A 25,106-nucleotide genomic window follows, 5' to 3' on the forward strand; every position below is an offset into this window, starting at 1 on the left:
GTTCTGTCATAAGATAAACTAGCTCATGATTAAAGGGAGCACGTCCATTAAGCAATGAAAACCACAATGTGTTTGATGGCATTTAAAAACATATCCAGAATCAAGAAATTTTGAATCAAAATATCTTCTAAATTATTTTTTGCAATATAAATGGACATTAGTTTTGCCTAATAACAGCATAGCGAAGAGTACAAGTACAGTGCCAAGCAAAAATACAAATATAGCTTGAACTTCTTGATATTTTGTCTCTTTAAATCCATTAATTTTGATGTATTGTCAATGATAGACCAACATAAACTGTGTTACAGGGAAGTGGAAGCACAATTATACACTAAAGTGTGCATGACACACTTCCCAGAATATTATTTATAACTGTGAAAAAATGTGTCATTTGCCCTTTTTATAATTATGTGTGTTGGTTTATGAGGGAAAAAAAATCACAGAAATCTATATTGAGGTTTGTGGTTATAATTTGAGAAAATGTAAGCAGTTTTAGGGCTATAAATATTTTCAAAACACACTTTCTGCTTAGAAAAAGTAAATGTTTACCGAAAAGAGAAGACCTGAGACTGCTGATACTTGCTGTATTTCAACTGGATAACCTAACATCGGTTCACACTAGTTCTGGAAAATGTTTATTGGTATTTCCCACAACTAAAAATAAACCAAATAATGTGATGTAAATATATTTTAAGGACATAGCTTCTGCAAAAAAAAAAAAAAAAAAATCCTGCTTAGCTTAAAGTATATATCCACAACAGAGGATTTGGCTTCATTAAATGTAATTAATAACATTTTACCATTGGATTTTTTTTTAGACTTTATTCTTTTTTTTTTTTTTTGTTTTCATTGATTGAAACCTCAGCGAGTTTAAACAATTTTTTACGCAGATCCCTTCCGAAACCAGTTTGGTGTATATTTCGGGCCATTGTCCAGTGGGAACACCCAATAGGGTTAAAATTTCCATCTGCTTTGGATAATTCACCAGTATCACTGTCAGAGAAACATAGCTTCATCATGATCCTGCCACCACTATGCAATTGGCATATATATATTTTTTATTTGCTTGGCGGTTTTTTAAAACATTAAATTCAGTTCTCAGCAAATTCTATAGAGATTAGCTACACAAAACATGAAGGTTTGTCTTACATAACTCTGTCTGCTTTATACCCCTTAGCATGACACTGCCACCCATGTGTTTGACAGTTGGAGTTCCATGTTTTTTTCATGCTTACTAGAGTTGTTCACAAATATTATTCAGACCACACTACACATACCTGACTAGTTAATTATTAGGTAGGTAATAATAATAATAATAATAATAATAATAATAATAATAAAGTAAATAATCCTATCCTGTTTTCTAAACAGGGCTGATCTGTGCACACTAAACAAAAGTAAAAGAGGGGTCATGCACATTTAACGTGTTCACATGTTCCTGAAAATGACTGAGTTATTGTGTGTTTTCGTGTCATGTGTCATGCCCTTTTAAGAAAAACGAGAAACGGTCCGGGTGACGTCCGCTGCCTGAGCTCTCAGACGCCGCCGCCGCTGGAGGAGAACTCACGAACTGACACTTGCGGAGCGGCGAGAGACAGCGAGCCAGAGACGGTGAGTTGCGCTGCCAAACTTTACTACGTGGTCAAATAAGCGGTCAAATAAGTCGCGACGGAGAGCGCGGCGAGGACGCTTGCAGGAGCGGACGCGTTAAAGCGAAGTGCGCTGCGCGTGTTTCATTTTGTCGAGGGCTAAGAGAGAAGAATTGTCTTCAAGTAAAAACCGGAGTGAGCACTCCCCATTTTAGTCAAGGCCAAGCGGAAGGACAGGTAACGTTAGCTATCGGTTTATGTCATTTTCTGGGGAAATGTAGAGCATTTCGGTTTGATTAACAACCTGCTATGTTTGGTTGGCGTTTGAATTATTAAACGAGCTCGGGCGCCGGACATTTCTGACAGGCTTGGCTGTGTTTTGGTAACACTCAGAGGAAAGGAATGTGTCGGCTGGTTAGCTCGGCTGCTAACGAGCCGCAGCTAACGGTGTGAGCAGCAGCCAGTTAAGCTGGCTAGTTAGCGGCATTTCGCTAACAAGCTTCATAACGGGACTTAGGCTGATTGCTTGCCTCAATCTAGATTTCCCGTAAACAGATGTTGTCCTTAATTACCTAGATTGAAGATTTTAGTGTTGGGTAGGATTTAGCTGTAAGCAGGCTTACGAGTGAAACAGAATTTGATTAATTTTATGGTTACAAAAATCGACCGATTGGTGTTTTTTCGGCGGCCAATGACGCCGAGCTTGAGGGATTTACAAAGCATATTTGTTTGATGTCAGCCAACATCTAATTGACTAGCATCACTGGTATAAAGGCAGAAAAAATACTTTCACAATGGTACCTGTATCACGTAGATTTCCCAAAATATAATGAAGTTATAAAGCAAATATACCAATTTGGACACTCAAAATTAAATTATAGAAATCTAGTTTTTTCTTTGATGTAGAAAAGCAAACTTAAGCAGCTTTTCAGATGAATCTAATCTGTAAGTGGTGAAATTATTATTTGATTGAATTCCATAAGGCGGGTCTGATCTGCAGAATCAGCAAATTTGGATGCTGTGGACACCCAAAATAATACGACTTTTACACTTTTTCCTTTAAAAGAAACATATTCTGCTTCATTTCTTAATATGAAAGGTTATTACAGTTAAGAATTATGGTCTTACTGTTTCACAGGTTTCTTTAAAGGTTTGCATAATATTAGGGTTAACTTCCTTTTTGGTAGATCAAAGCCCCCCAGTAGGCAAAACAACATTTAGCTGTCCACAGATGTGCCTGGCTTTTAATTTGTTCACTGTGCTCAAGTGAGGTGGTGACTAATTATTGTTTTAAAAAGAGACACAAATCTTCCTAATGATAATAACCTAATAGAAAGGAACCAGATGGGATCTGCAGTCTCTTTTTCAAGACGAACCTGGCATGAGAGCAGCACCGTAAGTTGGCTCTAGTGATGTTGGTCCACCTCTACTAATCATGTGTTGTCGTTGTGTTGGCTGCCGCTCTGTGGTGTTGTCAGAGCCACAGATTGCAGGGATTTAGCATGACCTGGAGTGATAAGCATATGCCGCACAGCCGTAAGCAAATTAGGTAGAGTCACAATGAGATAACTCGAGCGCTGCAGCGGCTTTCTCTTGTCCGACCCCACGGTTTGTGTCAGCCTGTTGCTAGGCTGTCTTAGCAGCAGCGACAGTAATGTGAAACAGGAAAGGTGTGCACGTTACTGTGAAATTGTAAGCACACAGGCATGTCAGCTGTATCGCATAATAGCCTGTAAAGCAGATCTCTCTGAGAAGCAGCCTGTTGGGCTGGAGTTGAAACAAGATCCAAGATGACTTTGGTGTAAAACTTTTGTGAGAGAAAGTGTAAACTTTCTGATTCAAAATCTTAATTTCGCTACATTCTGTATCTCATATCTTTTACACTAAAGTATATATCATCCATCTCCCTTCTTGAACCTGCCGTCTTGGTCTTGCACAGGAACAGTGACTGGGAGTTATTTTAGCTGATTGCTACTCCTTTTCCATCCTTTCAACATGAAACTTCTTGTGCTTTGGAAAGAGGATGTGGTTACAGGTCAGTGCCCCAGACACTGAGATGCATTCAGTTGACGGTTACAAGCCTTTGTCATATTCAAGCCACAGCAAAGTTCTCTGGTGACTAGGTGCTGTTTTGCTCTGAGTCATTTTTACATAGTGAATCTGAAGGAAAAACACAAGCTGCCTTATCACAATATTTTAAATGCATGTGCAGAATGAGCAATTTAGTCCTTTAGTTTTAGGGGGAGATCAGAAACACATTGTTAGTCAGATGCCTGCGTTTCCTGAATTTGGATGTTCTACGTACAAAGATAATCTATCTGAATTTGCCGCTATTTTGAAAGCACAGCATTTATTCTTTCAGAGCTGCTTTACCTCTGGTGGTAATGGTGTATTTTATTGGCTTGTAAATTCTCTCCTTCCTGGGGATTTTTATAAGAAAGAACAATGCAAGTAATTAGAGTAAATTAGACATGGAGTTGAGTTAATTTGCTTTATTTCCAATTAAAAGGCTCAGTTAGTTATGGACTAACTAGTATAATGTATAGCCCTATATTCAATAGAGCTGAATAGTATTAGAAAATATTGCTGTGGTGATTGCATTGGTAAATATTGCGACGACATGAGGTGAGATATTCCTATTTTCACCCTTCCTCTTTTTCTCCTGTTCTTCCATCATTCTGCGACCTTTAGCATTTTGGGAAATGTCGTTTGTGTCCGGTGTCGGCATCTGTTGCTGTGGGACTTCATCCAACTAACTAAATATTACTTTGTCATGCAAAATGCAAGTTCACAACACTTGAATATTGGCCAACAGTTTTTTTCACTTCACTGTCTTGTGATATAAATACTGCACACACTCACATTGTACTAATGATATTTCCTCAATCTACAATCCACCAAGGATGGTGGGTTGTACTTTGAGCACTTGTAGAGATGCAGAGATTTCATTCTTCTTCTCACTGTTATTTTCACCAATTCCCATATTTCTTCCAAGTATTATAGTGCAAAAAACAGAAAAATGTGTTAGAGTAGATCCATAGGAAAAAAAGACTAATATTTTAAAGTGATGTTTGAAACAACACTACATTCTTAGATTGCTGAAAATTTATATGTCAGTGTTCTGACGGCTTAATCATAATTCAGTAATTGATCGTTTTTGTTCTGTTTAATCCAATTAATTTAGTGTTTTTAGCTCTGTTTGAACCAGCGTTGTGAACTGGGGTCTTTGTGGTAGTAGCAAGTAACTACGCTCTTCTCTACAGCTGCAGCTACTAAGTCAACCCTGAAAATACTTTTTTTCTCATCGGCTATGCCCCTTGTTGTGGCATGTGGGTTACCAGGTTAGCATTTTCACACAGGAGTTGTCTGCAGCGGATGCCTGCATTTCCACCATCAGCTCTGTGGAGGAGATGCAGAGGACAGCTGCCACTCATCCCATCCTGCTGAGTCAGTCGCACTGACAGCTTCCTTACGGTCTGATGGGCCTCAGCGCACCCGGAAATAGCTGTTCCTGAATGTTAAGAGTTAAGCCGCGGAGTCTCCTCCTAAATGTTGTCGAGACTCCTGCTACCAGCGCCACCTAATCCAGTTTCAAACCCTAGATGGACACATACCTTTAGCTCCAGCCTGGTGAGTTGATGCAGTGACGTCTCGGTGGAGAGCATTTTCTATGACACGCGGCTTTCCCTCGCTCCTTATTTGCTGGGGTTACTACTAGAGCGGAGGAACGGCTCTACTGTGTTTGTTTTGTTGGAGATGACAGTGTGTCATTGAGGTTACTGAAGAGAGAGATTTGGTTTGAAAGGCTGTTGTCCTTAAATGGCTCCGTGTGTGTTTGTGTGTGGTGAGACCGTCTGAGCAGGCAGATGAAAGAGTTGAACGTTTTGTGTGACGGTTTTCATGGTATGAATGTTTTTATGCAGATGAAGCTTCAGAAGAAGAGCTCTCCACTGGCTTTGTTTCTCTGTGTTGAAGGACATATTTAACTTAGGTGGTCTCTAGAGAAAAGCTAGATGAATATGAAGTTGAGTTAAGGTATCGCATCACAGTTCAAGCTCAGCTACTTGAACGTTTTTCCTACTTCATGATCTTTTCCTCTCAGATTAATTTCACTTCCTAAGCTGCATAATCATGTTCAGATCAAAAGTCGAGATGTATCCTTGGTTTCTCTGTAAACTGTCTTAACACAAAGAGAGTAGTAACAAGAAGAAGTGGCTTTTGAATCTGACACCTGGGTTACAATTTTTCTTTTTTTTGTTGTATTTTTTGCTGGAGTAAGCATAAAATGATGTATAAGGAATGGTCACATCAATCAGTTCTTTCAAAAATATTGACTTAACATTTAAAAGGGAGCTCTTTACTCTACAAACCAGAGTAAAGAGCAACTTCAGACTGTGAGATTTAAGTTCATAGAGATTAATCTGCTTGACCCGAGGTTACTCGCCGTTATCTAAAACAAATATTGAGCGACATTTTTACATTGGGAATTATTTCAGTTTGAGTCAAGATCAAAAGTAATCCCAAGACTGAAATAAAATGGAATAGACAGGAGTCAAATTACCTCTCTATATTAGAAGAACATGGATTAATCAGGAGTTGGTGGTCAGTTTTCAGTTTTTGTGAAGCTCTGACTTACCAATATATTTTTTTAGCCCATTTTGTTTATCTTTTAATATAATTAACGGCATTCAAAATATTTATTTTTAGCCTCGCTGCCATGAGGTTGTTAAATATTTATATAGGGAGTGGACAAAGTACCAATCAGGCTTATAACCTTTTTATGGTCAATACTGATTTGAGGTTTTACCTGAGGTCTGATTTTTGGCTGATTTTTGATTGGAAATAGAAAAAATATTTTTTTCATCATCACCTAAACATTTGTGTGATTATGCTGAATTTGAGTCGTTTCATCAAAGGTTATGTATGCTCTTGGATAATGTATTCATAAACCAAAAATGGAAAAAGAACTCCTTATTTTGATAAATTTATAGAACAGGAAATTAAGATTTTATCTGCATTTGACCTCATCAGGCAAAATGTGATGATTGCGATCTCTGGCATGATGATTGGTGCATCTGTTGGTTCTCTACCTGTGTTGCATCCTGTGTATGATGGAGCAGATGTTAAAATAAGGGGTTTTCCGAATAAACTCCCCTTTCCGCCCCCCACACAAATGATCTCAGTAGTAATATTTTATTTCAAACTGAATGGGTTTGCATGGTGTGCTTCTGTGCCAGATTATTAACCTGCCTCCCACTTAAGATGCAACCTTTTAAGGATGATGGATTTTAAACCGTTTCATTTAAAATTAGCATAGTTAGCTTTGCTAAGTCTTCTTGTGTCGTCCCAAAAGAACGTAGATGCCTACCTCAACTCTGAGATTCCTAAAACATGCAAGCATTTCCAGATCTTGCATACTGCATAGTAGAGAGGGGTTAAAAGCTCCAAAGAAAGCAGAACAGCTTTGCTATAATTTAAGACATCCTGTTATCTACTTCAGTCGGCACTTGGGAAATGTTTTTTTTCACCAAATCAACCAAATGATTTGCTGAAGCTGCTTTTCATATCCAGAAACGAAAGGCGGTGTAGCGAAATGACCTCTACCTGTTAAAGGCTCGCTCTCTATTGTCGCAGCCTGAATTAGTAGAAAATGGTCTCCTTTTAAATAGATTCTCACATCTCAGAAATATAGTCCTGTGGTGTCGAGCACCACGTACGACCGATCGCTCAGGCCAAATAGTTGTTTCCATTTAAGCACATTCACAGTTTGCAAACCAAGTCCATGCAAACATTAGACTTCTCTTTAGTTTCAATGTCAAGGATATTTAAATAAAATAACATGTGGAGTTTAGGTGCACTCCTGTGGGGAGCAGGCATCCTCCCTGACAGCCTCTGACGTTGTCGCATTATAATCCGTCACCAAGGAGACCCCTGACATCATCTGTCTTAACAAGGGTCAGTCTGCAGCCTTAAAACAAGAACCGTGACATGCAGATAACTGACAAGTGAATCATAGCCTAAATCTCAGAGTGACATTGCCTTTATGACATTTGTAAATGTGACGCTGTGCACACACTTGACTCTGAGCGGGAGAGTTTACTTCAAAGAGCAGCAGTGTGTGCGTCTGCTCTGTTTCTCCGTCCAGCCGCTCCTCCTTCGTCGTTCGAGGAGAACTTCTCTTTATGCGTTGAGGATTAGAGAATATGAATTATTCACAGTTCCAGCTTCATGTCCCACATGGTCACTGCTTGTGATTGAAGATGGAGGTCCTTAGTCGTTTTTGCCCCCCGCTGGGAATTCAGATGGAGTTTGCTGCAGTAGGAACGGTGTAGGAGGGGATGATCTTTGCTCCAGAATGGGTTATGATTAGCTTTTGATGCAAAAAGACATTGATTATAAACTGTTGAAATGTGGCTGTTTTTGAAGCTGGATTTTTAACACAAGCTACTTTCTGATTTTCATAGCAGGTTTTAATGCAGATGACCCGACCGGGTTTGCTTTAAGAACTGAGGTTTGTCTCCACATGAGATAACAGTTCTGGATTTTCAGTACTGTCCTTCTTATCTGTAACGAGAGAGTTTTTCCTTGCTATCTTATTGAGTATTCAGCTAATACATTGTTTTAAATGGCTAGATTCTTGTGGAGTCTTAAAGTTTCGGAAGATATGGAATTTGAGTTCATTGTTTTCAAAGTTCAGGCAACAGAAAGTAAATATTAGAATGGGAAATATGTTTTCTCTATTTTCTTATGATCTCAAATAATTTGTTTGAAATGAAGGGCAGTTTATATTGGTTTATATTTGGATGACGACTTTTGTCAGACAGCATTGAAGCTTGTCTGACTTATTGACCAGAGATAAATGCACATTCGTAAAAGCAATCTGTTTTTGGTCTCAAGGTCCTATTGGATCAGGGTTTTAAACTGGTCCTAGGATTTTTAATCTCAATGATTTGTATAAAAAAATAGCAAAAACATGTCTTTTTAGCAGTAAACAAAAACTATAAACTGTTAATTATATAATCCATTGTATATTCCAATTCAAATATGTCCCCAATTATTATGCATTTAGAACAAAGATGGTCTAAATTTGTACAATAAAACACTGAGAATGTCTAGTGTTGTGAAAGAGGAAAAACCACCAAGTGCAGTCTGCAACTGATAATTTGATAAAGAAAAAAGGAAAAAGTTGTCCAAACCAGTGACGGCATATGAAAAATTACATGCTCACTCTGCTATGAGCCAGTGACATCAAGCAAGAACTTATCTCTTTAATTTTGATCTACATACATTCAAGAATAGATGAAACAAAGTCAGGTTTGTGTCATGTTAAGTCCTGCTTAACGTTAACACAGTGGTTAAATAAAGTACTACACCTATAGTCAAACAGTCAAACATGATGGTAGTGTGATGGATGGGGCTGCCCTTCTGGTCCAGGACCTGGGCGACTTGCCTTAATGGTTCAAACCATTCATTCACTTCCTTACAGAAGAATGAGAATGTCATGTCAGCAAATCCGCATCTTAATGGCTCAAAAAACCCAGAATATATGCCCAGAATATAAGTCTAGTCAAAGGTTAGACTTAAGTCTGACCATTAAACAGACCGTTCTTGCTTGAAAACCCTGCTGTTTGGCCAAATCAAAACATCTTCTCAAACGGTGCTCTAAAACTCTTCCACAGCATTGTGAAGGCTCATCGTCACTTATCACAAAGACTGCTTAGGATAGGTGTTTCAATATAAACTAAAATAAGTAAAAACAGTTTTGAAAACTGCACTTTCTAGTTTTACTCATGTTTGTCTGATTTATTAAAAACAGTCTTAATTGAAATGTGACAAAAAAGCAATAAGAAAAAATCTTTAAAGGAGCAAATACTTTTTCACAATGCAGTATAGTGTATCCCCAACAATTTTAGATTTTTGTAATAATTCAAAAGTTTAAAATTTTGTAAAAGATTATGTGTTGGAACTATACTTTATACTACTATATTTTTTCTTTTTTTAATCTACAGCCACAGCAGAGATGAGGAATCAGAAATCCCGGCTTCGCCCAGTTACTGAACTAGAGCTCAGCCTCTCTGTAACCAGACTTGTGCTGACCTAGTTGGCTGTTTCTCACTCTGCTGTGAGCCAGTGACATCAAGCCAGTCCGTCCCTTACAGGGGTATTTTGGTGATTTCACAATTTCCTCCAATCTTAGATTCCACTTCCCTCAGCTGGTTTCTTTCAACGCACGCGGGAGACAGACGCCATATTATCCTGTCACCCCAGAAATGTGTAGACGACTAACATTTCTGATAGCAGGGTGTGTTTCAGTATGTGAGCGCCAGATGATTGTGTCATTTAGAGGAATATCTGCCTGATCTGTGTGTGTCATCTCGTCCAAGGAACCCTACCCCCCACCCACTTTAACTCATATTCACCACACCTGGTTTGTGTTAGGGAAGGATCACATAGTCTTCACCTCCTCCACCCCGATGCAGCTCCACTTTTGGGTGTTCCCTCCATTGTTTTGTTTCTTTTTGTCCATAACTTCCAGGAATGACTAGAATCTCTGCTCTCGGGAATAGAAAAACTCACAGAACAGATCTTTTATGTTGTGTCTGTATAAACCTTCTTCCTTTGTTTAGTTTTCTCCAGATTTAACATTTTCTTCTTTTTTTGTGTTCCATTTTTGCTTCTCAACTGCAGACTGTTGGGCTCACCAGTGAAGCAATCCCGCCATGCGTGAATACAAGCTAGTGGTTTTAGGCTCTGGAGGTGTGGGCAAGTCCGCTTTGGTAAGTGTGTCCTCCTGGTCTCCTTCCTGTCTATGCAGCCTCTAACTCCCCTGCAGGGTGCTTCCTTAAAGACTCGCTAATAAAACAGCAAGATATTTTGACTCGCTTTTAAAAGAGTGTAGTGGAGATCCTGTATAGCTAGAAGGAAAATTACATTTAGCTTTTCTTTCTTGCTTTCTGACTTTATTTGCATATATTTAAGTGTCTTCTTGGTTGAAATAAAACAGCTAGGCTAGCCTTAACTTTATTTGGATCTACATAATGTTAACTGAACACATTTTCCCTCCACTAAGGCGTTTCTTTGAGAACATCCATGTCTGTAAAATAGCGTGTGCCCTGCTTAGCTAGTTTTAACCAGGTGTCAGTCGGGTTAATCCTCTGAACTGCCTGGATTAGGATGCTAACAGGTGAACCTGGTCAACCCGAGGATGTCAACCTTCCTCAAGGGACCACGTTTAGTCTTTATATATACATGTTGGTATAGCTAACACACCTCTAATTTGATAGTTTCTCTGAAAATATCACGATTCGAACAACCCCCACATTCAGGAGCTCCTTCCAGCCATCCTGTGGAGTTGTGATAACGTTGCGCACTGATTTGACTTTGATTTTGTGTGTCATCTCTTACAGACAGTTCAGTTTGTACAGGGAATCTTTGTGGAAAAATATGACCCTACAATAGAAGACTCGTACAGAAAGGTGAGTCTCCTGAGGAGCTTCGGTTGGGCTGATTGTTTCCAGCTGTTCTGCAGGTTCACATCACCATGATGTGATGCTTCCTCTGTTTCTTTGCTGGCGTTTCGTGCATGCATGTTTTCAGCCCCCTTTGAGTTGATGAACTGTATGCATGTTTAAACAGTGAATGCACTAAGTGACCCCAAATGAAGCTTACACTGTTGCTATGTTTTCTGTTACCACAGCAAGTGGAGGTAGACGGGCAGCAATGTATGCTTGAAATTCTCGACACAGCCGGCACAGTAAGTTGACTTCCTTCCAATCAACAACCATCTCTGCTTTAAGTGCTGAATCAATTTATTGAGCATGTCACTGAAAGTTATTAGGAAGATAAATTAATAGGGAACTTTAATTTGAAAGGAAGGTTTTACTAGACTGTGTGGATATGTAAAAAAATGCTAGACCAGAGAACATTATGTGAGATATTTTAATGAAGGTCTAGAATACAAATGGTTGTTGGACTGTTTTAGGCAAACAACCCTCAACTTCTAATAGTCCAATAAATCTTATGGATGGTGTGTACAGATACCGGACTGTTCTGAAGATGAACATCTGGCTGCGTGGTTTCTGTTTTGAAGCCTATATTTGCTCAACAAGAACCAAGAAATTGTTCTCTCTTTTAGATCTCCTCTGGTTTGGGAGTTCTTACATTTTGCTCTTGATGCTTAATCTTGACTGAAATGTTATTGTATGTGAAAGGTTAGATATTAAAATGGCAGTAGTTAATGTGGAATAGCAGAAAAGTTTCTACAAATTCTTTTGACTATTGAAAACTGAGAACTTTAAAATAGCATATTCTTTAATCTGACAAACAGTCCATAAACCAGAGATTTCATTTATTACAAAACTTTTAAACTAGGCACATCTGTTCAATTAAGAAATGTTTAGTTTAGTTTTTTTCTGTTTTTAAATGTGCATAAAATGGAACTGGCAGAGAATTACATTTTGTGTAAAGGTCCAGAGCAGGTCATTCAAATCTGACTTTGTTCTTGTCAGGAAAATGTTAACACATGTGAACTATATTTCGAGTGACTCCTGATAAATTTTGTGTTTTTGAGCTCATGGCCTTTCTTCCTTTGCTTTTATACAGGAACAGTTCACAGCAATGAGGGACTTGTACATGAAAAACGGCCAAGGCTTCGCTCTGGTATACTCCATCACAGCACAGTCTACCTTCAATGACCTCCAAGACCTGAGAGAACAAATTCTACGAGTAAAGGACACAGAGGATGTGAGTTTATCGCAAACTTGCACTGATTCTTACATGAACTCTCCCACTTTCTCTAATGTTACATCTCAAGTGTACCAGGTCCCCAGGGTCGGCTGCACAGACTGTTCTATTTATAGTTGGATGAGTTGGACAGTGTTTAACAAAGAGCAAAAATGCTGATGGTCACTAAAGGAAAAGTCCTGAAAAAGTTTATTTCTGTCTCCCATAGCGATTCTTCCTCCTCACGTTGACACATAGTGTGTGCTCATTTGCTTTTAAGTCTGCCCCATAGCTTGGGTGTGTAACCGAGAGGAGAAAAAAAACAAAACAAAGACGTGTCATGTCATTATTTTCCAATTTTTTTATTTGTCAGCAGAACATTTCCATCTCTCAGTATCTCTGGCAAATTTTGAGGCGGTTGCAGTGAGTAAGCCCTCCGTCCCCTTTCTGGTGGAACAGATAATGCGTCAGCAGGATCTAAGATGCCCTTTTTTGGCGATCTCTGGAGGGAACGAATGTTACCATAACCCTCTTTCTTGCTCTCTCCCCCTTCTCTCTATCCGTCTCCCTTGAGCCATCTATAGCCCAAGCTTTGCACCTTTTGTTGCTCCTTTCTCCTCTACATCTCTGCCAGTGTTCTTTGTGTTTTCACATTTAATTTTAATTTTCTACATTCTCCCTTTAGCCTATTACTTGGTATTCTCCCTCCCCCTTTTTCCTGTGGTCATACTGTGGTTTGGCACTCTGGGTGATTGAATTGTTAGAGATGATGTGCAGAGAAAGCCCCATCTCATCAGAATCACACAGGATTGTGAGGCTGTGGTGCTTCATTAGTAGTTTGTGGTTTTGGAAAGAAGGCTAGCCTCGGGCTAACAGATGGATCGCAGGATTGGTGGCTCCTCAACTCGCAGGAAACCAGTTCTACATCTTATTTCTAGTAATATAAACTCCTCCAGTTTCAGACTTATCTAAGTGTTTTGGCCACTCATATCAAAGGTGATTTAAGCATTTACCTATGATAGCTGTGACATCTGTTTATCACCAGTCAGGAATGCATGACCAAAGGAAATGTTCAGCATATTTTTCTTGTAATCACCCCCATAAAGTCAGGATTTTTCTCATTTGGACAAAGCTTCTACTCTGTTGCAGAGTGAAGGCAAAGTATGTGGTTGCTGCAGCAGCTGTTCTTATTTTCAGCTCCGCCACGCACCATTTACTTCAAAGATGGCAAAAATGTACACATACGTTTATTGCCAAGCTCAAGTAGGAGCTTTTTGCAAACGTGCCTTGAACAAAGCGAGGTCGCATTCCTCCTCCGTAGCAGAGCTAATTCAACAGAAGTGAAAAATGAAGTGAGCGGTCACCAGCGTGATAAAAGCTGGCTTCTTTCTACTTCCTTTCACAGCTGTTATGTAAGAGAGGTCTTATGACTTCTCCAGGTCATCTCCAGCTCTGCTTGTGTGACTGCTAACTCAATGCTTGTGACTCATTGCAGCCCAGTGTTTAGCATGCCGTTCTGTTAGACAGGACCTGTCTGTAACATGTTGACGGCATCTGAACAGATTTTCTGTGGCTTTTGTGAATTCTTCAATTAGTCTAATGAGGGCTTCTGTTCTGCTGATGCTAAACATTTTCTGTCCCCTTTTCTGCAAACCTCCATCCCTTCCACGCAGTTTCGTTTTAACCCCGCTTGGGAGGGCATACCTCTGGTTCTCTCAGGACCCCTGGGGGAAATGCCACTCAGCAGTCCGGCGTGAGGGCTTGTTTGGATATCAAACATCAAGCAGCAACCTCTGCACGGTTAATCTAAACATCTAGGCTTCCTGTCGCCTGCTCAGAATAGTTAGAAAGGAGGAGTATAAATTCATTGCCTAATTTTATGTTGTCATGTGATGCATCTCGCTGTAAAAATTAGGAAAAAGTCTCAACTTCATGTTAACATGCTAACCTGTTGTTTTATAAATCTCCTCCAAACATTTCTGTGTGCTATTTCTACACCAGAAGAAGGTAGTCATGGCAGGATTTCCCAGGCTGATTAATTTTTTCTATTCATCAACCAGAAATAGATTTCCTCAGCTGATTTTATTGGCACCTCATGTGCTGCTGATTGTTTGCGAAGCTGGAGCACAAACAGAAATATCCTGTGAACTGTGTAACAGAAGCTGATGTCTTCTCCTAACCCAAAGGATTAACGCTTTTCTGCTCACACAATGGTACCATTGGTGCTTTAATCAAAGCTTAATGTAGGAAAAACATCAGACGAAATATTCCTACACTGTCCCATAATTCCAGAGAGCAGCTGGAGCATGGAATCCAGCTGAAGTGTTCGAAAACATTCAGGAAGGAAAGCGATGTTATCCCTGCTGGGCGGGGCTGCCTCGGCTTCCTCCGGGCCTGCGTGCTCCCTAGATAGCCAGTCAGGAAACATCAGGCAGGATGAGACGCATCCCGACTCCCGCACTGTTCCCAATATCTGCCTGTAATGTTTGCGCTTCCTCTCAAACCTTTTTTTTTTTTTAGTTCTTGCTAGCACATTTAAATGCAAAAAGGAAGAAAGGCTGCGCATCTGGGAGATTCCAGATTCAGCTGAATTTCTTGGTTTGCATTTTTAGGTTCAGAAATCCTCAAAGAAACAAAACTAAAAGCTATTACAGTAGCCTAAAAAAAGTTTGGGAACTTTATGAAGTTGCTGGGTTTTTGCTTTCACTATTGGTTTATTGGCTTCCTCTTTACTTGTTTCTAAATCAGAGGAAAAGTTGTTAAAATGTAAAATTTATATTTCTGTCATAGTTTTTTTTATATATATATAAATATACTTGTCAACATCCATATTAGAGGCTTCCAAAAACTTTCCATAATACAATTTCCACAGTTTATTTTAATAAGAGCAAGGAACATGCCAAAAACAGCAGTCTTCTCCAGCTTTATGCATTGCTCCCCTCCCCCACCCGTTGCTAAGCGGCCTCTCATACAGCCACTAATTTGTGTAGTTCAGCTGATAAAGAAAACCATCAGTTTCAAATAATAATAATGACTTTCTGCTGCTTTTGCTCTTTTTTCAGTAGTGACAAAAGGCTTCCCACTCAATTAGAACTAATACTAGCGAAGCATTGCAGATATATTTGTGGTCGGCCTTCATATCGACCTTATCAAGTTGTGTTCTAACGGGCTTTGAGTCTTGTAAAGCACATCTTTCCGTTTTGGATCCTGTATTGAACTTTTTCTTCCCCCAAGCTGCATTTATAAATAAAGCTATGATGTGAGTGAATTTATATCATTCATTATGTAGTGCAGTTGTCCTTGCAGAACAAGAACCTTGGGTCATATTTTCAGATCAAAAGATTGTCATTAAAAATGCATACATATTGTCAATAAATCTCAAACCGGGCTGTTGAAGGACGGACTTGAAATGGAGAATAACAAGCAGCTCTCCAGACAGAATGAGATGTTAAGAATAACGTAGCGTAAAATCTCTAACACAATTTAATGGGCATCGCCGTCTCTCTCCTAGGTGCCGATGATTCTTGTAGGGAACAAGTGCGACTTGGAAGACGAACGCGTTGTGGGGAAGGAACAGGGCCAGAACCTGGCCAGACAGTGGAACAACTGTGCCTTTTTAGAGTCCTCTGCTAAGTCAAAGATCAACGTCCTTGATGTGAGTACACACAAACAAAGAACGGAGCACTGCAAACATTTCCTAGTGGCACACATTTTCCAAAATGTTGTAGTTGTTGCTTAAGGATTAGCAAAAAATATTGTCAATGCTTGCAGATTTTATCGCTGTAGCTGTTCTCCAGAAATAAACCAATTTCAATTTGAAAGGTCCCTGTTTGACTTCAGACTAAGTTCTATGTTTACTCATACATGCACTCAAACGTCTGTGATGTAAATTAATCTTGGCTAAAAAAAGTCTTTGCTTGTATTCTCTATTTTTGTTATGAGAAACTATTACAATTGTACCTCAATAAATCAAGAATATCAACAATTTACCTTTTTGTTTTAGTTAGGTTACTTTATTTATACCAAAATCTGTTAGTGATTAAATTAAAAAAGTGACATTCATCATATTACAGCTTGTATACTTCAAGCGATTAGAAAGCAAGGTCATGTCATGGCCCATGTGGTCAGACTGCTGACTTGTCAGTTGTTGAGCAGACAGTTATTGGCTCCCCCCACAAAGAGGGCAAGCTACAAAAGGTCATTAATAAAGCAGCTGGGAGTTGGGTTAAAAATACTGGTAGAAAGTTGAGTGGAAGGAAAAGTGTACTACAAAAAAAAGTGGTGACAACCTTGCATGGTTTGAAGCTGATTCACAAAGCATGGACTTTATAGTGATGCACCTGTAAGGGTTGTCTTTGATGGATTTAGGGATAATATAAGTCATTGTTCTAAATATTAAAACACAGATCAAGACCTTGCAATCAAATATTTGCTTTGCTTGTCTCATTTTACAATAAACGGTCATCTAAAGAAAGCGTACCTTGACTTCAGCAGTTAAAGAGCTGTTTGTGAAGGAATCAGTTTGGACAGCTGCTGTGTGGGCTGACGGCTAGTTGTGGACTTTCTGTTCTGTTCAGACAACAGTGTGGCAGCATTAGCACAACAATTCCTTTATTGCTGTAGTTGTGTTGAGATCTGTAGAATATGCACATTGTATAGGTTTTTCTGTCCAACATCAGAAAGATGCTGAAGGTTTTATTTTGTCGTCACAAGCACCCATGATTTTAAAATCTGACTCAATGTTTCTGATCTTAACAAAGCTTCAATGATTATTTCATTTTATGTTTTAATAATGAAGCTTCATGTCATGCCTTAAATGTACAGCGGTTTCCCAGGGCTGCTCTGACTGATGGAAATGTTTACCGGTGGAACCAAGCTTATTTTTATTTGTATTTTTTATATTTTTGTTTAGATCTTCTATGACCTGGTCAGACAGATAAATAGGAAAACACCAGTGGAAAAGAAGAAGGCAAAAAAGAAATCCAACTGTGTCCTGCTTTAAAGCCCCCCATGGCCCCTGCAGCAGCTCTGAGCCAGGTGAGTGTTTGTGTGTGTGCGCGTGTGCGTGTGTGTGTGTGTGTGTACACACAATCAGAAGATGCCTTTTTTCACTTAAAATCTCAACGATGTTGTGATTCATAGTGAAATATGTGAGGTTAAATATAGTTCCATGGTTCAGATCATCCTCTGCTATCACATGATGAAGCTGATTGCATCGGTTCTAGTTAATCATTTATCATTCTGTCTTTTGAGGTTTCTGTGCTGCAACTAACTCAATTTAAATTTATTTGAATTGCACAGATGAGTTGTGTAAACGGCAACCGCTCCTTCTCGATGTTTGGCCACAAATTTAATAGAGATCATAGAGGGATCGCCTCCTGTTGGTAGCAGAGAGTACAACAAAGGCTTAATGTGGCAAATGTATATGATTTTCTAAAAAACAAAATCAACAGATGCAAATGAACAGATGAGTTGTCAACAGCACCTGTTCTTTGACTCCTTGGTGATTTGTTTTTCGAGCAGCCTTCTCATAGTTATGAACTTGTTTTGTGATAAAATGTGGTTTAATAATAGTTGTCCTCTGAACAGAACAGTTTTTTTCTGACAAAACGGCTAATCCTCAGTGATTAATTCTCTGACGCGTTTGCCTTTAAACGTTTGCATTTCTCACGCTGCAGTTTCTCAGTAAATATTTTCAAACCTTGGGTCATTCCTTTTGAAATGTGTAAAAAATACAAAACGCTTTCATTAGCATTTGCTTTTCTGTTGAAACATTGAGTCAGAGTAAGTTTGCTTTTTTTATAATGCAAACCTCAGCAGACTGCAGCAGCCGGTCATGTTAAAGGAAATCCTCATCAGTCATCATGTCATTTCCCAGAAAATATGAACCAGATTGACTAGCAGATTTTTCTTTTTCTGTCTGGCTGGATGTGGTTAAATGTGGAAGTAAAAAAATAAGCAGCATGAATTAATCAGCCTGCTTACTTTCGTTTATCGCTTTTGTTGTTTTTATAATGAAACTTTCATTCCACATACAAAAAACAGAAGTTGTTCTGCATATTTTAAGGCCTCTACATCTGTAAGTGATATGAAACATTTTTATTAAAGTATACTTGCATAAAAAGGATTTTCTTCTGTATTTGATAACTTGCAAATAAAGGTCTTCAATCAGTAAATGCTCAATCTTTGCATTACTAATAATGCCAATGAAATATCTGCTTGTTTTGCCTTTTAAAATCCAGAAACGGTGACTAGTTTAGACCTAAATTGGAATCAACACATCATAAAATCTAACCTACTTATTTTGTCTTGGATATTTTTATCATGATTTGAATGCGTGCTTTGTAATTTTTAAGAAATGGTTTAGATTTTTTTAGTTCTAGGTTGTGTGGGAAAACATAAAAAAGAATATGTTTTCCATGTTTACTTTTAAATTTAACCAACAAGTTCTCAATAAAAGTCATTAGTTGCTATTTTGTAAGTCGCAGTAGGAATGTTTCCACTCCAGTGTAGAAGGTTTTCTTCAGCCAGAGCTGTTGGCTTTAATCTTTTGAAGGAATCTTATGTGGTTTGATGTGGACCAGCCTCATTTGGATGTAACAGAGTTGGGGCCTCAGTGGTTGCAAATACTGGTGGCAGTGAAGCATGATGGGTTCAACATTCTTAGAACAAATTAGGTTGAATGTTGTTTCATTTAAATCTTTGTTCATGGCTTAAACATTTCTTTTTTAAATTGTAGTCTTTAGCCAATAGCATCACGGTGTCAGATTTAAGGAACACAAATGGAGGCGTTAACGTGAACGAACATGCCTTTTTAGGTGATATTTGAGTGAGTTGGTTAGGCTTAGGTTGTGAAGTTGAAAGTAACATTTTTTTTTTGTTTTGATGCTTCTTAACTTATGTTTGTAGTTTATACTGAGACCCTTTGAGATTTCTGCTCTCTTGGCACCAAAGTGTTCACTTTAATGAGAGCAACAAGTTCAGGGCGTAAAACTGCTTTTAAACTACATCTTAACTTGTCACAGATATTTGTCGGAAAAAAAGCTTTTGTACCCGTCTAAATGGCATGGGAACGTTTTTGGTTTAAACTCATCTTACTAAGATGCCAGAGAAAGTTCTGGAGTGTCTAGAGTTTTCTCTGTTTTTAAGCTAAACATACCTGTGCTGCCCACCCCAAACCCCATCTCCTTTACCTGTTATGGTGGACTACCACTTAAACATTATTAAATTACAGCTGCATATCTATCAAAATGACACCAGACAGATGTACAATATCATTAGAGTAGGAGAAAATGACAAATCTGGTTTTAATAGAGCAGAAATATCCAGTTCCAACTTTCTCCTTATGTACTATATTTACAGAGTGACATGTTTTTTGTGGAATTTGATTTGATTATTGTGAAAACATTCAAATAGAAGCTGTGAAAAGTGTTTAGTTTCAGTGTGATGGCTTTTTGTTAGATATTACAGGTTTTGTTTTGTGCTTCCAAGAACACAGGACTTTTTTCACTGTTCTGCATGTGAACCCCCTTGGGGAGTTTTATAATCTGTTTACACAGTTAGCTCAGTGTTGTCAGAGGAAAACCTCAATGTTGGCAGACCAACAGACCTCAGCCGACTGGTTTTACATCTGCTTTCTCCAGCTACCGTTAGCTTTCAGAATGTGGGAGTAAATCTTTAGCATCTCTGTTTAAAACTGGATGTTTTTTTTTAAAAGGACAGCCATCGTTGTAGTCACCCCAGACATCGGGGACCCCAGACATCGGGGACACTGCACCACCCACTGAGTTCCTCGTCTGCGTCCATCTGTTTTGGTCAGTTGGAAGTCCACAGTGTTTGAGAATGGGGCCTCAGTCGGTTTCCCCCCCGGGCGATGTCTGCACCCCCATCCGGCGCGGCTCGCATGCTGGCCAGCCCAGTGAACCAGCACTAATGGGATTTTAGGTTCGCCGTTCCACTCTTCACAATGCAGTGCGATCGATAGAGAGGTTACAGTGGCAGCCGCAGAAAAAAAAGCAGAGTTAATGAAACTTTTCACTTCTGTGGCCCTGCTGACTTTATTTGCTCTGAACTGCGAGTCGCATTCACTGAGAAACTCGGTGGTAAATTGATTTACTTCTTTCAGTGGTGCTAGTTGGACTTTTGCTTCGCTAAAACTGCATATCTTGCAAATCTGGACATACCCTTAATCTTTCTGAGAGGAAACGATTTTTCTTTAGGCTAATTTTAATATCTAAGAGTTATTTGCCAATTTTTTTTTTTTAACACTCTGGTGCCTGTTTTGTGGTTTTGAGTAAAAAAAAAGCTGAAAAGGCTTGAGTTAAAGCTTGCATTTACTATCTAGTCTTTTGTTATTGTTTTTTTTTACACACTGAGATGTTTTGAATAAACTACCCCACCAGAGACACACTTCAAAGGATGTAGGTAATTTTGAGACTATTTTTTTATATTGTAAGAAAATGAATGCCAGAACAGGAGTATCTCCCAATAAAAGTTCTAGTCCAGCATCTAAATATCAACTGGTTTCCCCTTTAGATTTAAACCTCAGCAGCTGGTCAAAAGTTTAAAAACAGAATAAAAACTGTTTCTTCTTGCTTCCTATTGCATTACAAAGTAGTGCATCTGGAGTTTGTCATCTGAAGAAATGCAGCGCTTCTGGTCATAAACAACCAATCAGAACCTGGAGGAAGGTCTTAGTGCAGTCAATCAGCCTTGTATATGTGCTGCTAAATATGTTAATGGCAGAGAAGCAACTTATTGTTGCAGGAAAACTGCTTTTGTCGATACTGGTGGCTATGCTAGCTAGCCTGAGCACTTATAACAGGCTCTGGTGAGGAACAAGCTGTAGCAGAGAGAAAGGAGAGGGTATGAGCAGCGTATACACAAGTGTGACTAACTGTGTTAAGACACTCCTCCTGCCTCTGATTGATTGTTTGTGACCGAGGGGTATATTTCTGCAGATGGCAGTCGGACCACAGCAAGGAGACAGAGGTGCTCGATTACGTCTCATATTACATGACATAGTGACAGTTTTGAAAAATATGCAATAAAAAGATATTTTGTAAAAGTTACATAATGCAGTTGATGGATTTCCTTGTGTACGCCATTGTTTATTTGATCACCTCTGGCTAGATGGGATGCTGCAGTCAGAAATAAGGAGCAAATATTCAGTGACACCATGTTTGGGTCCAAATAACTGATTTCTTTATCGTAGCAACATTTTGGGTTTAGAAAATATTTTTTCTGAAAAATGGTGCTAAAATTCAGACTTGAACATTGAAATTGAAGGGAAAATTCTCATCTTGTATCAAAATGTACATCATGTCCAACACTCCTACTAAATAGATGATTGTGCTTGTAGATGTAATGTCATTTAACAGCCATCAGAGGGCACCATCAGGTTGGAGTTTTTGTTGTCATTCATGACTGATGCTGTCTTGCAGAAATGCTGTAATGAAGAACTGTTGCCCTGATTGGAACGTGCCAGCATTCCAACAGCCCCGCCCCAGTCCCCCTCCCTCCATCAGCCATAAACGGTGAATCAGTTGACTGAACTGCTCCTATCAAAGCCAAGGATGACCTACAAGAGAGTAAAGAAAAAGACAGAGAGGGGGAGAGAAGAAAGAAGACTCTTGTCTCTCGACTGTGAGGACGTCCCTTTGTGTCTCGGTGTGAACCCTGAATGGACAGCCTCCACTTCTGCATCAAACAGCGCCACAAACTGATGATGTAAAAAACGCAGCAGAACCTCTGAAAGTTAATGGAAAAAAAAAGAAAAAAAAAAAGCAAAGTGTCCATGAGCCCCTTATTTTCATTTCTGACAATGACAGTTGTTGAGAAGGAAGTCAAAGTTAGTACTTGGATTCAGTATTTTTCATCTTATTTTCAATATCAATATTGTATTTGAAAGACATGGAAGATGATCTCTTTAGTTGTATGATTATAAATATTCTTCAGAAACAAGCATGAAAAAAAATGCATCAGTTATTACGTGTAGATGTTCAAGTGAAATCAAGTGGAAAAGTGAGAATTTTTTTATAGCCATACACCTATTCTCCATGCCTGTCATGTTGGTGATACTAGATCAAGGTCCATAATATGTATTATTATTTTTTAATATTATAATTTTTTTTCTTTGTTCGCCCTGTTGTTCATGGACTTCTCTTCTGCAAATATCTCTCTCTGATGTGACTTAATTTTATACTCGGTCACTGGGATTTCATAGCTCCCATAATATATTCTGATGCCATTTTTTTTGCATAATAATGCGCCAGAAAAATGGGTCTTTTATAGAAGAAATATGGGGAAAAATAAGAATTGATTTCTATGTCTCTTGAAGCTGAAATATATTATACTAAACCAACTCTAATGCTTCTGTGTTTTTCTGTCGACAATGTTCCAGCTTTTATGGATTATTAAAATACATTTTAGTACATTTTCATTATACTGGTCAATGTATTTTTGTGAATTAAACTTTTATGCCAAGACTATTTGATTTATTTAAGAGAAGTGGGATTAGGTGTGTCTGAAGTTGGCCAGAAGAGATGGGTGGAATATGAGGGTTCTTTGTAGGTTTTAGTAAATTACTGTATTGACTGAACACAGGAAACTGAAATTAAGTAATTGGCAGAATAAAAACCCTGTATTTAATTTATTAAAGTGGCCACTAGGTGTCAGTATCTCAACATAAATGTGCTTTTATATCGGGGAAGGAACTTATAGATTTTAAAAGGCATCTAAAAAGGATTTAAATGTCTTTATAAGAAAAGGAAGGAAATTAAGCCTGCAATACAGGAATCAGTGGACTAATTCAAAATAATGCAAAATCTCCAAGTTTAATCGACGGTTGCCTCAATAAGTATAAATGAGATGTTTGACATGAAGGGGATTTTCTTCTTTTTAGAGAAGAAAATCTCATCAAACCTCAACCTGCAGGTATTACTGAGGTGAAAAGCATCTTAAACATGGCAAACCTGGAGTTTGTCGTTTCTTTAAGTCTATTTTTTTACTTGAACGTTAGCATATAAAGTCTCCAAGTATTTCTAACCATATAGATTCTTTTTGATTTCTTTTCTGGCATTGGAACAGGAAATGTTCAACCTTTAGCTGCAGTTAGAGCTGCAGGTAGTTTTGGGTTATAGGTTTAGTAGCTTTGCTCATCTGGAGGGGGGAAGTTTTTTCCATTCTTTTTTGTGAAATAGCTCAAGTTCAGTCAAATTGGATGGAGAGCATCTATGCACATTAATTTGGACTTTGACTAATTCATGAATATTATTTGATGTACATTTTACTATAGCTCTGACTGTGTCTTTGAACTTGTCCTAATAGAAGATGATCCCCACAGCATGATTCTGCCATCACCATGGTTCATACTTTTATTGGTGTGCACGGTCAGTTTTCAACCTCACATGTAGTTTTTTTTCCATATAAGCAACAAAAATATGTGTTGTCACTGCAGCTCTCTCATGGTCTTTTGGAGCCTCTTGACTGATTGTTTTTCTTGCCTGGTTGGAGTCTCAACACTACATGGAGGCCAGTGTCTTGGCTTGCATTTGTGCATGACATTTTCCATTTCCAAATGATGAATTTTGGGTGATATTTAAAACGTAGTTTATCTCACTACAATTTATGTAAGGATATCTGAGGAAAGAGGACTGAATGGAAATGAATGCCAGACTTCAGAATTATATTTGTAAAAAAAAAAAAAAAAAAAAAGAAAACCATGAATCGCTTTTCCATCTTCAACATTTTAAATTACTTTTTGCTAGAGTATTATATAAAATATGTAGGATACATATAAAGTTAGTGTACTCACTGTCGACTGAAGTTATTTCGTACTTTCTTAGTCATATTGGCCACTTCAGTACTTTCACTCCCATTCAGCCAGCCAAAAGGAATTGGTTAAAACATGATTATCAGAAGGGTTCATGGGTATATTTTATTTCAAGAATCTTAGCCATTCAACATTTGATTATCTGTGATTTTTTTCCCCCTTTAAAATAGTTTTGCTACATAGTAGCATGTTGGTGTTGTAGCATTTGTTCTTGCAATCCTTCAATGTGTTTGGAACTTTGTTTTTTTTCCATTTTTTTACATCTTAAAATTTCTTAGGGATGCTTTTGCTTTTCAAATGTTCATGCTAATGAGAGGCTCAGGGAATGCTGCTCCAAATCTGTCAGCATCAAAGGTAAAGGAGCATCAATTTATGAAGAGTCAATAACTTTTCTCAGTCTTAATTAGGAATTGATATGAAATATCGCGCATAAATCATTGTGTCCTTTTTATTTATATTTGATACAAGCTCCTGGCTTGGACCCTTACTTTGATCCTGCCACATAAATATCTTATAAACAAAGAAATGTACAAAAAAGCAGCCTGCAGGCCAGAGGCACAGGCACTTAGGAACGGGAAGAAAGTGCTGCATCATTTAAGCTCCTTATTTCTTTGAGGGGGACATGTGTGTAAAAGCAAAGAAGGAGGCTTAAACTCCACGGGTGAGGATGGAGGGGAAGAGATTAGAGAGTGTGACTCATATTTTTCTTCTTGTTTTTGACTCTTATCACATACACTGCAGCCTTGATCAGTCCCGTAATCCCTTTAGTGGATGAGAAGCAGAGCAATACAAAAATCACCTCTGCTTTCATTTACCTCCTGGTGACAAAAAAAAAAAAAGAAATCCCTGCTGTCATCCTCCTGAGGTTTCTTCAGCTTCTCCAGGTCCCCTTGGAAACGTAGGATGGCTGTTTGTACCTGCTGGATTTGGATCAAAGTGTTTTCTTTGGGATTTGTGAAGTG

At 38.5% G+C, this 25,106-nt stretch overlaps 1 protein-coding gene across 3 annotated transcripts; it reads left to right on the forward strand.

The window, feature by feature from the left end:
- The first annotated feature begins 1,476 nt into the window (after positions 1 to 1,476).
- Positions 1,477 to 22,674, forward strand: LOC106903419 (ras-related protein Rap-1A). Of its 3 annotated transcripts, none has more exons than XM_014967199.2 (8): positions 1,477 to 1,611; positions 10,278 to 10,366; positions 10,997 to 11,065; positions 11,287 to 11,343; positions 12,192 to 12,332; positions 15,823 to 15,966; positions 17,224 to 17,348; positions 21,755 to 22,674. In XM_014967199.2, the coding sequence occupies exons 2-7, from the start codon at positions 10,310 to 10,312 to the stop codon at positions 17,311 to 17,313; spliced, it is 558 nt and encodes a 185-aa protein (XP_014822685.1). In that variant the 5' UTR covers positions 1,477 to 1,611; positions 10,278 to 10,309; the 3' UTR covers positions 17,314 to 17,348; positions 21,755 to 22,674. The 3 variants fall into 3 exon arrangements, with proteins under 3 accessions (XP_014822685.1, XP_014822686.1, XP_087861870.1); XM_014967200.2 differs by lacking the exon at positions 1,477 to 1,611 and adding an exon at positions 1,671 to 1,826; XM_088005744.1 differs by lacking the exon at positions 1,477 to 1,611 and adding an exon at positions 5,197 to 5,219.
- The last annotated feature ends 2,432 nt before the right edge of the window (positions 22,675 to 25,106 follow it).

This window comes from Poecilia mexicana, unplaced genomic scaffold, assembly GCF_051168715.1.
Source record: "Poecilia mexicana isolate PSO_F unplaced genomic scaffold, ASM5116871v1 scaffold_5, whole genome shotgun sequence".
Taxonomy (NCBI): Eukaryota; Metazoa; Chordata; class Actinopteri; order Cyprinodontiformes; family Poeciliidae; genus Poecilia; species Poecilia mexicana.